The 12,206-nt window shown below is 37.5% G+C and overlaps 1 protein-coding gene across 1 annotated transcript in view; it reads left to right on the top strand.

Moving 5' to 3' along the window:
- Window positions 1-2,626: 2,626 nt before the first annotated feature.
- LOC135581068 (sodium/proton antiporter 2-like) overlaps window positions 2,627-12,206 on the top strand; it is a 55,588-nt gene continuing 46,008 nt past the window's right edge. The window contains exons 1-3 of the mRNA XM_065192265.1: window positions 2,627-2,968; window positions 4,893-5,069; window positions 10,296-10,424. Of these exons, the coding sequence (XP_065048337.1) occupies window positions 2,675-2,968; window positions 4,893-5,069; window positions 10,296-10,424 (600 nt within the window). The 5' untranslated portion in view covers window positions 2,627-2,674. The remainder of the gene's footprint in view (window positions 2,969-4,892; window positions 5,070-10,295; window positions 10,425-12,206) is intronic.

Genomic DNA, 12,206 nt, shown 5'->3' with positions numbered 1-12,206 from the left:
AGGTCGGCACTAAGAGTCCAAGTTCTTTTAAGTGAATTAGTGCAGTAAAATCATCTTCAAAAACTTCGTTACGATAAAAACAATTTACGTTGAAAACCGATCTCGGAAATATTTTTACTTGAAGCACGTTCGTAAATGAATTGAAAGCAGTAAGCACTTAAAAGAGGTTTGTAGTAAGGTAATAGCAAGAATAAAATGTAAACCAGAGAATACGGCAGTTTTAGAGTGGTTCGGTCAATATGACTTATATCCACTTTCGACTTCCTTCTCCGATGAGGTCACCGACGTCCATTAGAGGCATTTCTTCAATAGGCGAAGGCCAATAACCTTTTACACCCCTCTTCTCTTTTTTACGGATTTAGGAGATAACCCTTATAAGCACTCACTCTCCTCTCTAAATAGAATTCTAACACTTAGACTAGGGGAGGATTCTCACAAGAGATTTCTACAACGATTTTTTACTTTTAAACTCTTTGTGCTTGTGTGCTTTAATCAGGGATGAAAGGGATATTTATAGGCTTCAAGTTGATTCAAACTTGCCTAAAACTTTCCCATCCCGGGTTCCCCGAGCACGGGCGGTACCACCGGGTAGTGTCAATGTTTGACACTGACACTGCCCTGGGCGGTACCACCGTCTGGGGGGCAGTGCTGGGTGGTACCATCGCCCAGATTAGTGGTACCATTGCTTGGCACCATGCCAAGGGTGGTATAACCGCCTAGACTAGCAGTACCATCGCCTGATATAATCTCAAAGATTGTGCTACGACGGTGAGACTTCTTGGGGCACTGTTTGGGTCTCTTATTGGGCCCAAAACAGTTCTTATATGGGCCTACCTGACCCCTAATTGGGTTGGCCCAAATCCAAATCTAAGACATAATCTAAGCTAAATAAGTCCGTAAGTCTATTCTTCTGGTGAGCTTCCGACGATGTTTCGTCGGACTCCCAACAAGCTCTTGGACTTCACGACAAGCTTCTTGGCGAGTTTCGACGAGCTTCTTGTTGAGTTCCGACGAGCTTCTCTGGCAAGCTCCAAGAATTCTCGACTGGTTCCGTTAGAACTTCCGACGAACATTCGAACTTCCGACGAACTCTCGAACTCCCAAGGACGAAGTCGCGTCCTTGACTCCGGGACTTCATTTTGCTTCATACCTTGCTATCGTAGTTAATCCTACACATGTAAAACATACTTCGATCTAGACAATTAATACTGAGCAATAATCATGTTGTCCAGTATGTCATTGGTCTTTCGACGCTTTGTCCGATTCTTTAGCGCATTGTTTTCTCTTGCGACATATTACCCAATCGGCCAGTTGACTCCGCAACTTTGATATCCTTGGTGCAATATTTGCTCTTCTTGGGTCGATGCCCGAATCCATGGCCCGAAGCCTTCTGTCGATACGTCGACCGATCCACCGGCTCGACGTCCAATCTTCTGACATATTTTCCCCCTACACAACATGATTCTTCCTACTTTAATTGTCTCATTCTGATTGAAGCATCCCTGCGTCACTCAAACATAGATTAAAATATAAACACATATTGATTGGTTTCATCATCAAAATCTGAGATTTTACGCAAAACAAATATTTGAAGAATCTTTTTCCCCACCGGTAGTTTGTAAAAATGGGATCATACAACATCCATATATATATATATATATATATATATATATATATATATATATATATATATATATATATAATATTTAGCTTATTTTTGTTTGGTTGGGATGATAATTTCAAACCAGACTAGTGGTTCACACTACCCCCCTCCCAAATAAAGAGTAACAAATATTTTACTAAAAACTATAATTAAATTTAAATATTTTTAATTTAATTAAGGATGAGATAATTGAACAAAAGATTCACTCACGTACTTGATTTTAAATACTTAATGATAAGGGAGTTTAGACATGTAAGTTCACATCTCATTGTGTGTGTGTATATGGTTAACTTGATGCATGAGATGAACAAGACTCCTATAGTGATATCAACTCCACGGCCTCACTACTTTCTAATAATGACCAATGATTTTACAAAAACTCCTACTTTAATTCAATAGTGGCCCCCACTCACTCTCTGTAAGGGCTGTGTCTGTGCATCTTTGACTAGGCTTAAAATAATATCCCTTTATTAATTTCGATTTCTTCAAATCTTTACTAACTTAAGCAAAAAGGATATCGTCGCTCCATTAATATAGTTTCTTTCGTAGTCGAATCATTTTATTTTCTGACAATCTAATTTTGACTTAATACTTGAGATGCTATGATATTATTATTATTATTATTATTATTTTTATTGTTAATTGGTCTCATACGGATTAACATGATAAGGAGGTGTAATTTTCAATAATTAACACGAATGATTGGATTCACTTTATAAATTGTGCCAGAAGAAAGGCGAATCATGTAGGAGAATCAACGGTCGATTTAATTTCTATAATACAATTATTAGATGGAGGTTCAAATTTGACATATTTCATCTTTATATGTACTAAATGATAATAATAATTTTTCATCATCATCATCATTAATAATAATAATAATAATAATAATAATAATTATTATTATTATTATGCAACTAGCCAAGCAGGTGCATATAAAATAAGCGGCGGAATCGTCTCGGTCGTAATCCTCCGTTCGACTCTGCTATCGCACTCCACAGGTTGCAAGAAATGGCCTCCTCTTCCTTCTTGATAGGGAACGGGAGCCTCCTCACCCAATCCCTCGTCAAGCTCCGCAACCTCAACTCCTCCGACTCCACCGCCGCCGCCGTCTCCTCTTCCGCGGCTGTCTTCGCCGCCCTGCCACGCCGTCCGTTGCTCCTCGGCTCGTCGCTCGGCTCCCAGAGATGGCGCAGGGCCAGCGGCATTGCCAGGGCGGAGGATAAGGCCAAGGGCTCCTCCTCCTCCTCCTCCTCTTCCCCGTGTTCCCCTCTTCTGCCAGGAAAAGACCGCGGAGATTACAGGGTAGGTTAGCTTCTGAAGGTCCACATGCTGGTGAAAGTACGGTGCTTTGGTTTCTTGTCTTTTTTCTCCGCCCATTATCCTTGTTTGTGATGGTGAGCTGTTTCTCTCTCTTTCTTTACTGGTATTCTGTAAATTTCTTCTTGTCATCCTACACTTACAGTAGAATTAGGTTGCTTCCATAGAACGGTTATTCATAGACAAATGTTTCAACTTTGAATTTTTTGCGTTGTTTCCCCTTGTTTATTAATCTTAAGCTTCGTCTTCATAATAACTGCAGGTTAGATGCTTAATTTGCAACTGCAATAATTTAGGGTGTGATGACAGATATGAAACCTTTGCTTTGTGTTTGATAGGCAATCCAGATCTTAAGTGATATATATTTCTGTTGAACGATAGGTGATGTTATTTTCTAAATCTGGTCGGATGGCAGCATATGGGAGAAAAGAGTTGGCCCTTTTAGCTTGAAATTAACCTGGTTCTTTGTGCACTGGGATTTCCTCTCTTAAACCAGAAAATATCTTGAAATCCTTTTGCTTTGGATCAGAATCTTCTTTAGCTTTGAATCAATCTGTTTGGAATTTAAGTTTTGCTGGTGTTAATTTGATTGTAACAATAAAGTAAACATTGTAACCTGAGCCATATATAGTTCTTCATACTTGGTATATTTTTCTGATTCAGAATTTCTATTTCCATGCTTTTTGTTTGATATGATTCTGTTGATCGCTTCAGCAATCCTTTAAGGGGAGCAAAAAGCCATTCAATATTTTCAGAAGAAGAGGTTATAATTTGCTTTCATCCAAATACAGACTCAATAAATCCATTCTTTATTCAGAGGTTCTTCGTGTGTAGTTAAATTTTACAAAAGATAACATTTTACGGACAGTTTTTGGATCAATTTGACAATCTATGGATAAAAAAAAAAGTCATACTATTGCTTCATCAGACTGCTTTTAAAAAGAGCAAATAGATTTGAAAGACTTAGTCCATTTTCTCGAACATCATTCCTGGATTGTATTGGTTGCTAGAGAATCTTAAGATTGATTAGTGAGATCTTTCTAAAAACATGATTTGTTTTATGTTTCTTGTTGCCCCTGCGTTTTTGGCTTCAACACTATTTTCTCTAGTAGAGCTATCTATATGTGTGGTCGATTTACCTTCTTATCACTGGAAATCTGTCTCTTTCTCTCTACTGTGTTAAATTGTGAATATGGAATTGTAATTGTCACTTTTTACATGAAAAATAAAATTGATATTATAGCCTACTTGAGGCTTGTTTGAAAATGATAGGCAGCTTGAGCTACGAAAAGTGGTAGAACTTAATTTGATGCAAATGTTGTTTTGCCTTTGATGCTACTTATCTAGAAAATTTCCAATGGACACTCTTAGCTATTTGGCTGAAGTGTATTTGAGGGAGGAATCACGAGGATGACTGCCACCTTGTTTGTGAAAAGTTGTGTTGACTTTATTAGTATCACATCCGAAGTTAATGGTGGGTTATTTACTACATAAAGCTTTTGTGTTTTTATTATGAGTAATTTGGATTTAAGCAATTTCATTTACATGCTTTAAAGGCATGATATTCAAATTACTGGGTTAGGTTTTCTTTAACTTACATGGACTCTACAGTGACCTAAATGCACATGTGGCACTACTCTTAATAAGTATTTGATTGAAGAGGTATTTTTAAGCCATTCTCATTCAAAGAAAACTGTTTTTTTTAAAATAACAAAATCAAATGGATAGCTTATGATGGTGCAATTGGTCATCCTATGGTTCATAAACTAATTTGGTTTCCACCTACTTGGCAAACAATGACAATCGCTATTATCGAAGCATACTTTTCCATTGTTTTGTGTGTGTGGTCTCGTTTAGTTAAGCACTTTACTGGATATACTCATCATTGACGAACTTTGTATCATGTTAGGAGTTGATAGATGGATCTGGAAATTGTGACCCATTATGTTCTGTTGATGAAGTAAGCTCACAGGATTTTGAAGCGAGTTACCACCCAAAGACTGATTTGCTGAAAGCTCTGACTATTCTTGCAACTGCTTTAGCAGGGGCAGCTGCTATCAATCATTCCTGGGTTGCTGCCAATCAGGTTTGCCTTTCCGTTTGATTGCTTGTGCTTTTAGAAATTGACACTCAAACATGATCGATAATATGTAAAGATCTAAAATCTTTTAATGTAAATGTTGCTTACCTTTGTCCTGATCCAAATAATTTTCGTTGACTGTTGACAGTCGTTAGTTTAAATTGTGGAACGTTGACGTGAAACAAAAAAACAAGAGAGGAGAGGGTGAGAAAAGGAGATATGGGAGGACAAAGAGAACTCTCTCTATTTCAAGAGATACTAACAGCTAATAGCTCGAAATACAAAAAATTGATAAGGTTTAAAAAAAAAAAAAAAAGAATGCCTCACCAATCATCTTCTTTCCTTCCCTTTTTATTGATCCCTTGTACATTGAATCCCTCAACTACCTAATTAATGAGTCACAATTTACTAAGGTGAAGCATAAATTACAATGCATATTAAATTCATTGTACTTTGGTGGTTTTGAATTTTTATAATTATTTCAAGATATGAATCATTTTCTTAAAATTTGATAGGTTCGAGCTTGAAATTTGTTGTCTTGGAACATGGGAGCATTCAATGCTCACCATGCATTGCATCATTCTCCCTAGGTGAGAAAGAACTCGTCCACGAGTTGTCATCATTATTGCCATGGTAAACTGATAAATCCAGAATGTTAAATATGGAGTGAGTGCAAACGTAAAGAGGAAGTTCAATCTTGTAAGCATGATTATTAATTCTCTTGAGAACTTGGCAAGGATCAATTTTCTTCTCTTTGAGTTTATTGCAAGTTTCTATTGGAAAATTTGTTCTTAAAGAAAGGCCCAAACAAGATCTCCTTCTTCAAAGATTATCACACGACGATGCTTGTTGGCCTTTTCTTTGTAAACTTGACTACTAGCTTCAAGCTTTTGTTATGGTAACAGCAAAATTCTCTCTTTTTGAACTTGATAAAGGTGATTTAAAAACTTTAGCAAGATCTAGATAATAAGGTAAAATATGACCATAAACAATCTCAAATGGACTCTTGCTAGTAGAATGATTAACTACAGGGTTATAAGTAAATTCATTACGAAGTAGCATGAGATCCCATTGTTTTGGTCTTTTTGCAGCAAAGCATCGTAGCAGATTACCCGAGGTTCTATTAACAACCTCAATTTGTCCATCTGTATGAGGATGATAAGCACTACTATATAATAGGTTGGTGCCAAATTTCTTCTATAAACTTCTTAAAAAATGATTAAGAAATTTAGTATCTCTATTTGATGTGATAGATTTAGGAATTTCATGAAGTTTGACCACTTCATTAAAATAAAGGTTAGCAATATAAGAAGCATCCATGGTCTTTTTGCAAGGAATAAAATGCACCATTTTGGAAAATCGATTAATAACAACAAAGATAGATTCTGTACCTCTTTGAGTTTTCGGTAGACCAATTATGAAATCTATAGTAATGTCTTCCCAGGGGGCATTAGGAATTGGTAAAGGAGTATATGCATAAAAAATCTGAGTATGCCCTTTTGAAATTTGGCATATTCTGTATCTTTTCACATAATTTGCAACATCTCGGTAGATTATAGGCCAAAAATATTTTGCTTTGACGAGAAGTACTATTTTGTCTCTTCCAAAATGACCTTCTAATCCACTGGAGTGCAATTCTTTGATAATATGCTCTCGTAGAGAACATTTAGGAATACAAAGTTGAGTTCCACGAAAGAGAAAACCCTCTTTGATAATATAATCTTTATGATGACTCTTCGTGCATAACTCTCATGTTTCTCCAAAATTTTCATCATTAGAGTAAGTATTTCTTATCGCATCAAATCCTTTTAGTTGGCACACGTAGTATTAAGAAGTGCCAATCGTCGACTGAGTGCATATGCAACCTTATTACATATTCTATTCTTATGCTTCAAGACAAAAAGTATACTATTGTAAAAATGTCACTCATTTTGCATGTCGTCTATTAAGATTTGCTTGAGAATTTATATATTTAAGAGCTTCATGATTAGAATTTAAGATAAATTCTCTTTGGATTAAATGGTCTCTAATGTCGTAGTGCTTGAATAGTTATTTCTTGTATTATTAAACTTTTCACTAAAGAATGCAAGTGGATGTTCTTCTTGGCTAAGTACTCCACCAACAGCCACATGAGAGGCATCACAGTCAACTTCAAATATTTTAGAAAAATGTGGTAATACAAGAACAAGAGCAGTAGATAATTTCACTTTTAGCAGTTCAAAACTGTCGTTTGCCATAGGTGTGCATTGAAACACTCGTTTCTTTATGCAATCAGTTAGAGGAGCTACAATAGTGCTGAAATTCCAAATAAATCGACGTTAAACAGATGCCAACCCATGAAAACTCTAAACATCTTAGGGATGTGGGTGTTGGCCAAGTCTGGATAGCTTTAGTCTTCTCAGAATCCACTTGGATACCTACAGGGTTAAAATGAAAGCCTAGAAAAGCTAGGCTAAAGGTCATGAAGGAGCACTTCTTAAGATTTACTTATAACTTTTCTACCTTCAAGTTCGATAGGATAGTTCTTAAATGTTCAATATGATCAAGTTTGTTGCTGCTATAAATAAGAATATCATCAAAGTAAACAACAACAAACTTCCCAATATAAGGACATAGAATTTGATTCATTACCCACATGAAGGTGCTCTAAATATTTGAAAGTCCAAATGGCATAACTAGCCAATCATATAAACCTTCTTGAGTCTTGAAAGCGGTTTTACATTCGTCTCATAGTCTAATATGGATTTGGTGATAACTGCTTTGCAGATCAATTTTAGAGAAAATTTGAGCACCAGTAAACATATCCTTCACACATGGAATAGGAAATCTATACTTGATGGTAATCCGATTAATCTCTTGATTGTCAATGCACATCTGCCAAGTTTCATCCTTCTTTAGATTCAATAGAGTTGGAATGGTGCACATGCTTAAACTTTCCCTAATATAATCCTTGTGCAGTCGATCTAGTACTTGTCTCTTCAACTCTTCATGTTCTTTTGGACTCATCTAATAGTGAGATTTGTTTGGCAAGATTGCTTCTGGAATTAGATCAATTTGATGTTGAATGTCTCGAAGAGGAGGTAGGCAATTAGGAAGTTCTTTAGAGCATATGTCTTTGACTTCCTCCAAAATAGCTTCTACTTCACGAGGAATTTCTATAGGCTGCATGCATTCTTTAGCAACTAACATAAATACAACTCCACTTTCTTCGCCTTCTTTTGTAAACTCTTCTTTGCATGGAAAAAATATAATTCTAACTCCATTAAATTTAAAAGTATAGGTGTTCTTTCTACTATCATGAATAACACACTTATCATATTGCTATGGTCTCCCCAAGAGTATATGGCTAACATCCATTGGTACTACATCACACCACACATCATCTTTATAATTTTTACCCGTCGAAAAAGAAACTAGGCATCAATTAGTAACTCGTACCTCATTGCCTTTCTTGAATCATATAATCCGATATGATTTATGATATGGTTCTGTCTTGAGCTTGAGCTTGTCTATCATATCTTGAGACACAATTGAACAAACTACCATTATTAATAACAATTGAACAAACTTTACCTTGAGACTTGTAGTGTCTTAAAAATTTTATTTTGTAACCATTCTTCATAAGAATCATCTTTTAGAGTAGCAAGCGCTTTATGGATTGCCAAGCATTCGCTTCTTCAAAAGCCTCCTCGGGGGTATTCACCATATATTGGTTTTCCAATATCTTCAAGTTGTTCATTGGCATCTTTTTCTTCGGCAAAGTTGACTTGTGCATCAGCTTATCTATTTGGGTAATCGTTTATATAGTGTCATACTTGTTTACATTTAAAGCAAGTAGGAAGGTGACTGGTGCAATAAGATTGTCCTACACGATTGGTAGGAGTTAGTTTGGATTCATTTTTCATGATTCCGCTGGCTTGTGATCCACTAGCATTTTAATGACCAGAGTCAGCTTTAGAAGAGAAATGTAAAGGAACATTAGAATACTTCTTTCCTCCACTTCTAGCAAGTTTTGCTTTAGCTTTTAACACTAATTGATAAGCATCATATAACCTCCATAGTCGTTGCATCTTCACTTCATCTTGAATCATAACTCGTAGGCCGTCAACATATCTTGCAATAAGTTATTCTTTCGTCACTTGAGTGTTATTTTAGACCATCAACTTATAGAATTCTTTAGTGTAGTCGATGATGGTTTTGTTATCCTGTTGAAGATTATTAAATTGTGAAAAGAGAGTTTGAATATAATCAAATAGAAGAAAATTCTCATGGAGTCGAGATTTCATCTTCTCCCAAGATGAAATCTTCATCTTCCCTTTCCGAAAATGCATCTCTTGGACTTGTCCCACTAGATTGAAGCATAATTTCGAAGCCTTGTAGTAATTAATTTTACTTTTCGGTCTTCGGGTTATCTCCTTGTACTCAAAGAGTTTCTCAACGACACTAAGTCAATCAAGAAACTCTTCAGGTTGAAGTCGACCATGGAACTCCAACAAGTCACTCTTGATGTTGCCATTTGCATGAAAATACCTCTCCATGGATGAGTCTCCTACAATTTCTTTGGATGCAAGGGAATTTATGTCTTTAAATCCATCACTTGCATAGCCATAGCTTGAGCCTCTAGAGCCATGGGTTTCTTGACATTCGAGGTTCATGGTAAGCTCTTCAATTTGTCTCCTTAGTGCTTCAATTTTTTCATCCCTTTCATCTCTATCTGGCTGCATTATTCTTTCACCGCGTTGCCCTTTGCCCCTTCTAGTTGCCATAATAAGAAAGTACTCCAAGAGCGTAGCAAGGCTCTGATACCAAATGATGTGACACAAAAAAGGAAGAGAGGAGAGGGTGAGAAAAGAAGTGAGATATGGGAGGACAAAGAGAACTCTCTCTATTTCAAGAGATACTAGGAGCTAATAGCTCGAAATACAAAAGTTTGATAAGGTTTTAGAAAAAAAAACTAGGATGCCCTACCAATCTTCCTTCCTTTGCTTTTTATCGATCCCTTGTGCATTGGATCCTTCAACCACCTAATTAAATGAGTCACAATTTACTAAAAGTCGAGCACAAATTACAATACATATTAAATTCATTGTACTTTGGTGGTTTTGAATTTTCATAATTGTCTCAAGATATGAACCATTTTCTTGAAATTTGATGGGATTTAGCTTGAAATTTATTGTCTTGGAACTTGGGAGTATTTAATGCTCATCATGCACTTCATCAAACATGATGCAGGATCTTGCTCTGGTGTTGGTATTTGCAATTGGTTATGCAGGCATTGTTTTTGAGGAATCACTAGCATTCAACAAAAGTGGAGTTGGGTTACTAATGGCTGTCTGCTTATGGGTCATTCGAAGCATTGGGGTGAGACTCATTAATGTTCCATGTTATGATTATGTTCTAGTTACCCTGTGAAATCAGATTAGCATGTATGATTTGTGTTGCATTCTACTCCAAGCACTATCTTCCTTTTGTTACCCTTAATCGCATTTGCTGATCAGAGTGTGAAGTTAGTGATATATACTGTAGTCCAGACACTGGATGGCAGATCTTCCCTAGCATATCCAAAAGTTGCATAACACTTTTGGGCTTTTATGTTGTATGGTGTTCATGAGGAGCTTGCTTGCATTTTATTGCCCTTGTAATATGCTTGTTCTGTTTACAAGACACTCGATAGCTATCTTTCTGAAAATAGTGTCATACTGGAGCTTGAGCAGAAGTGAAAGCTTTTGCCATACTGTAAAATAATTGAAAGTCACATATGTTTCTTTTTGTTGGAGCCATACAATCTGGATCAACCTAAACAACCTGGTTCCTATCCATCAATTGGAATCAGTTAAGATCATTACATTATGGTTCTCTTATGGATATCACAGCTCGTGTTAAACATGACCGTGATATTTTTTTAGAACTAATTTGATTTTATGAATTTTTTATCTTGTCTTTTAGGATGGAATATGTATCACTGCTATATAGGATATCAAGCAATATTAGTTATCTGGTTTGTGGCAGCACATATAAAGCACTTCTGAAGCTAAATTTAATGCAACATGTATTCAAAATTAACATTTTAGTATGTTTCGGCTAACAAGCATATAAGATGGGCTACTTTGGTGTATGTATCACTATTGAATAACAAATCAATTCTTTTTATTTTTTTTCCTGTTGTTTTATTATATGGATTTGTATCCACATCTACATAATAGGTTGGATACACATCCACGTGTACGATTTCAACCAAGGATTTTAATTTCGAATGATACCGCCCACACCGGGTGGTACATACTAGTAGCCCACAGGTCAGTAATGGTCGTTGTCGACCATCGTCGCCTGCTATCGGGCGATATCAGCTTGGTTACAGCGAGGGAAGAAGAAGCGTCGAGAGAGAAGAGGGAGAAGACACTCGAAGAAGAGGGAGAATAGGGAGAACCTCGACGCTTCCCGATCCGACATTGCCCTCCCTCGAAGATCTCGATCTAGGGGGTAACGGAGAGGTGACGGCTCGACTTCTTCTTCGTCGCGTTCTTCGCCGAAGGTCGGAGACGCCTGCGGCCATTACCGCGTTCTTCGGAGACGTTTGCCGCCTTCGATGTCTTCGTCGAACGCTACATATGAGGAGAAGAAAAGGAAGTGACGTCGCCGATGCTAGTCATAGGTGCCCTACAAGTCAATCACGTAAGTTATGACATGTGTGACATAATACACATTCTTTTTGCTTATTACATTTTGACATTTTATCACTTTATATTGCTTGTTGCATATATGCATATCAGTGATTGCAAAAGGCGCTCGGGCGAGGCGAGGCGAGGCCCGAGCGCCTCGCTAATGTCCCAGGCGGCGCGCTTCAAATAGGCGCCGCCTGGGCGCTCGCCCGAGCCCATGCGTTGGGCGCTTCGGGCGAGCGCCTGGGTAAACCAAGGCGATCGAACCAGAATTTTAGGTCTGGTTCGGTTGTTAGTTGGTTCAATCGAACCAACTAAACCGATATAACCCCAACCCTAACCCTAACCCTAACCCTAACCCAACACTAACCTGCTGCCGCTGCCGCTCTCGATCCCGATCGCGATCTCGTCGCTCGCTGCCGCTGCTCCCGCTGCCGCTGCTCGCCGCTGTCGCTGCTCGCGCCTCCCGCGAGCCTTCCCGCTG

This window comes from Musa acuminata, chromosome BXJ1-7, assembly GCF_036884655.1.
Source record: "Musa acuminata AAA Group cultivar baxijiao chromosome BXJ1-7, Cavendish_Baxijiao_AAA, whole genome shotgun sequence".
Classification (NCBI taxonomy): Eukaryota; Viridiplantae; Streptophyta; class Magnoliopsida; order Zingiberales; family Musaceae; genus Musa; species Musa acuminata.
This window is presented reverse-complemented; position numbering and strand designations above follow the sequence as displayed.